The sequence below is a fragment of the Vidua chalybeata genome, chromosome 15 (genome assembly GCF_026979565.1).
Source record: "Vidua chalybeata isolate OUT-0048 chromosome 15, bVidCha1 merged haplotype, whole genome shotgun sequence".
NCBI classification, from domain to species: domain Eukaryota; kingdom Metazoa; phylum Chordata; class Aves; order Passeriformes; family Viduidae; genus Vidua; species Vidua chalybeata.
The window spans coordinates 640,430-643,927 of NC_071544.1; the positions used below are offsets into that span (position 1 = coordinate 640,430).

General features: G+C 67.5%; 1 protein-coding gene across 1 annotated transcript; it reads left to right on the plus strand.

The window, feature by feature from the left end:
- The first annotated feature begins 371 nt into the window (after positions 1 to 371).
- On the plus strand, positions 372 to 3,023 carry TLX3 (T cell leukemia homeobox 3). Its single transcript, XM_053956687.1, has 3 exons — positions 372 to 867; positions 1,259 to 1,502; positions 2,065 to 3,023. Exons 1-3 carry the CDS (start codon positions 438 to 440, stop codon positions 2,273 to 2,275), a joined length of 885 nt encoding a protein of 294 aa, XP_053812662.1. The 5' UTR covers positions 372 to 437; the 3' UTR covers positions 2,276 to 3,023.
- The last annotated feature ends 475 nt before the right edge of the window (positions 3,024 to 3,498 follow it).

Here is a 3,498-nt window from a genome sequence, read left to right on the forward strand (position 1 = left end):
GAGTTCCGCCTCGCAGGGTGGCCTCGGGCCGTCGGGGCCCGCGGCGGGGCGGGGCCGGGCGCACCGGGTGGTGCGGGACGGGGCCGGGGGGGACAGCGGCGCCCCCGACGTGCGGCCCTCGGCCCCGCCCCCGCCCCGCGCGGGGCCATTGTTCGCGCGCCCCTGTGATGTCACCGCGGCGGCGGCGGCCCCCGCGCCCGGGAGCGAGGCCGGTGCGGAGCGGCGGCAGCCAATGGGCGCGTGGAGGGCGGGCGGCGGCGGCCAATGGCGGCGGCGGGGGCGCACGCGGCGCGGGGCGCGCGGCGGCCCCCGGGCGGTGACGGGGCGGCGCGCGCGCGCTCCGCAAAGTTTGGTGTCGGCGGCGGGTCCGGCCGGGCCGCGAGCGCAGCGCGAGCGGCGGCGCCTCCACAGCGGCGCGAGGGCGGCGGTGGCGGAGGATGGACCCGCCGAGGATGGACCCGCCGGGGCCGGCGCAGGGCCAGCACCAGCACGAGCCCATCAGCTTCGGCATCGACCAGATCCTCAACGGCCCCGAGCAGGAGAGCGCTCCCCCGCCGCCCCCCCGGGGACCCGACGGCGCGACCTTCCTGGGCGGCCCCGGCGGCCGCGGCGGTGCGCCCTACCCGGCCCTGCCGGCCCCCTTCCCGGCCATCGCCGCGCCCTTCGAGGACTCGGGATCATACAGTGTGAACCTCAGCCTGGCCCCGGCCGGCGTGATCCGGGTGCCGGCGCACAGGCCCATCCCCGGGGCCGTGCCGCCGCCCATCTCCAGCGCCATCCCGGGCATGCCTGCCGTGCCCAGTCTCGGCAGCCTCAACTTCCCCTGGATGGAGAGCAGCAGGCGCTTCGTCAAGGACAGGTTCACAGGTAAGGCGCCGGGGCGGAACGCGCGAGCTGGCTCCCGACAACGAACGGAAGGGCCAATAAAAAATTTAAAACGAAATAACAACAGTAAGGCGAGTAAGAATAAAAGCAAAGGCGGCCGCTGGATGCTTCCCCTCCTTCGCGCTCGCAGCGAGCCGAAAAATCGTTGTCCTCAGGGCGTGGATAGCGCGGGGTGCCCCGGGGGGCGGCCGGGCCCCGGTCGTCTCCGCCGCTCTTCGACGAGAGGTGGAAGAGGGACCCCGGGGAGCTCCGGTCCCTCCGGGGGCCGGCGGGGCGCGGGCGGCCGGCGGGCAGAGCGGCGGCCCCGGGCCGGGGGGGGGCGGCCGGCACCGTGCGGGCGCGGGGCTGACCCCTGTGCTTCCCCCCCGGGCAGCGGCGGCGGCACTGACGCCCTTCACGGTGACACGGCGGATCGGGCATCCCTACCAGAACCGGACTCCGCCGAAGCGCAAGAAACCGCGGACATCCTTCTCCCGGGTGCAGATCTGCGAGCTGGAGAAGCGATTCCATCGGCAGAAGTACCTGGCCTCGGCCGAGCGCGCTGCCCTCGCCAAGTCCCTCAAGATGACGGACGCCCAGGTGAAGACCTGGTTCCAGAACCGGCGCACCAAGTGGCGGTGAGTCCCGTGCCCCCGGAGCCGCCCCGTCCTGCTGCCGTCCCCGGCGGCGTCCCCTGCCCGCCGCCTTGCGAGTCCCGCTCCGGCCGGGATCGCCCCCCTTGCCAGCTCCTGGCAGGCAAACCGTTGGGGGTGAATTTTTATTATTATACTATCATAATTATTATTGCTATTATCTTTATATATTTCTTTTTCAATAGTCCCCCATTCGGAAAACGAGGGATTATTCGAAATAACGGGGAAATTTTTGAAGAAACGGGGAAACAATTAGAAAAAAAAAAAAATCGGGGGAATGTTGGGAGAAAAAGGGAGAATATTTGGAAACGGGATTACTGGGAAACGGCGGGTTTCCAGGCTCTTCCCGCCGCCCACAGTCCCTCCGTTGGCGGTCAAGCGGTGGCCGCCCGCCTAGCGGTGCCTGGCCCCAGAAGGACGCGCCGGTCGCCCTGCCTGGTTCCCGCGACCGCCGGCCCGGCCCCGGTCCCGGGCCGGCCGCTCCCCGCGGAGTCCCGGGCGGAGCGTGCCCCGTGTCCGGGCGAGGGCTGAGCGTGTCCCCCGGCAGGCGGCAGACGGCGGAGGAGCGGGAGGCCGAGCGGCAGCAGGCGAGCCGGCTGATGCTGCAGCTGCAGCACGACGCCTTCCAGAAGTCGCTGAACGAGTCGATCCAGCCCGACCCGCTGTGCCTGCACAACTCGTCGCTGTTCGCACTGCAGAACCTGCAGCCCTGGGAGGAGGAGAGCGCCAAGATCCCCCCGGTCACCTCCCTCGTCTGATCCCGGCAGACGGGGCACGCAGCGGACTGGCCCGCGGAGCGCGGCCGGCGGCTCCCCCTGCCCCGGGGCCGCGGCTCCCCGACGGGGCGGGTGGCGGGGCGGCGAGTGGCGCCAGCGGGGCTGACACCGGGATCGTGTCCGACCGAAGCCGGGCCCGGAGCCGGGCCCGGAGCCGCTTCCCCGAGGCCGGCGCGGAGAGGAGCCGCTTGTATATTTGTGTCAATGTTCCACTAGGAAGGGAAATATGTCACTTTTTGTAAGAAGTGTTAATACTTTAATTTATTTATGCATCGAGATTTTGGGCACTATTAATATGGAATTATATAAAACCTCGACTATTTATATCGAAATCTGAACATAGGTATTTTGTGTTGGCTTTGGAACAAAAGGCTATTTTTTTCCTGTTCTGAGGATAGTGTAAAGAAAAAAATACCTCCCTATCACTTAGCGGAGGGGACTCGGTGGAGCCGGTGATGACTCATTAGCTTCGGAAACCCTATTAAACTGAAAAGCGGTAGCTCCCATCTGTCCCAGGTGAAGTTAATGTCAGCTGTAATTTATTCACCGTAGTAATAAGGGCTCCTTCCAGGCACCACACGCCGTTCTGTCCTCACCTTCCCAGCCGATGAGCTTTAGCGCCCCGAAACAGCGCTCGCTCCCTGCGCCACCGGCTCTCGAGAAAGCGCCTTATGTTTCATAATAAAGAAGATTTGGGGTTGACACAGACCATGTATAATACTTTGTACTTGCCGAGACGTGTAAATAAACGTTTTCTTTACAAATGTCTCTCTGCTCTCTGCCTGCCGCCACGCCGGTGAGAGCCGAGCCGAGCCCGCCGGGTCGGGCACTGCGGGCCGGGCGGCGGCCGGCGGCCGCCGCAGAGCCTCGGCTGACACGGAGGAGAGAAGCCGAAATGGGGGCGGCAGAGGACCGGGGACTGGAGCCAGGACGGCAGGCGGACTCGGAGCGGGGCTACGGGGCCGGCGCCGTTGTGCGCGGTGATGCCGCTCTCTCCGCCGGTGCGCGGGGAAGCGGCCGGGAGCGATCCCGGCTCTAGGACACGGTCGGCAGCGCTGCGTGGGAGCGAGGGGTGGCCGGGCGGGGCGAATGCGGGGCCATCGCCCTCCGGAGCAGGCCCCGCTGGTCCTCGGGAATTTCTCCCCATCAGCTACGCGGTCCCGACGCGCCCGCCGGCGGAGCCCGGTGGTTTTCGTTTTACTGCC

Bases quoted from the DNA above. Each gene is read 5' to 3' on its own strand.
- TLX3 (XM_053956687.1), top strand. From the start codon at position 438: ATGGACCCGCCGAGGATGGACCCGCCGGGGCCGGCGCAGGGCCAGCAC. The intron at 868-1,258 runs GTAAGGCGCCGG...CCCCCCGGGCAG, and splicing joins CGTCAAGGACAGGTTCACAG to CGGCGGCGGCACTGACGCCC. The intron at 1,503-2,064 runs GTGAGTCCCGTG...GTCCCCCGGCAG, and splicing joins AACCGGCGCACCAAGTGGCG to GCGGCAGACGGCGGAGGAGC.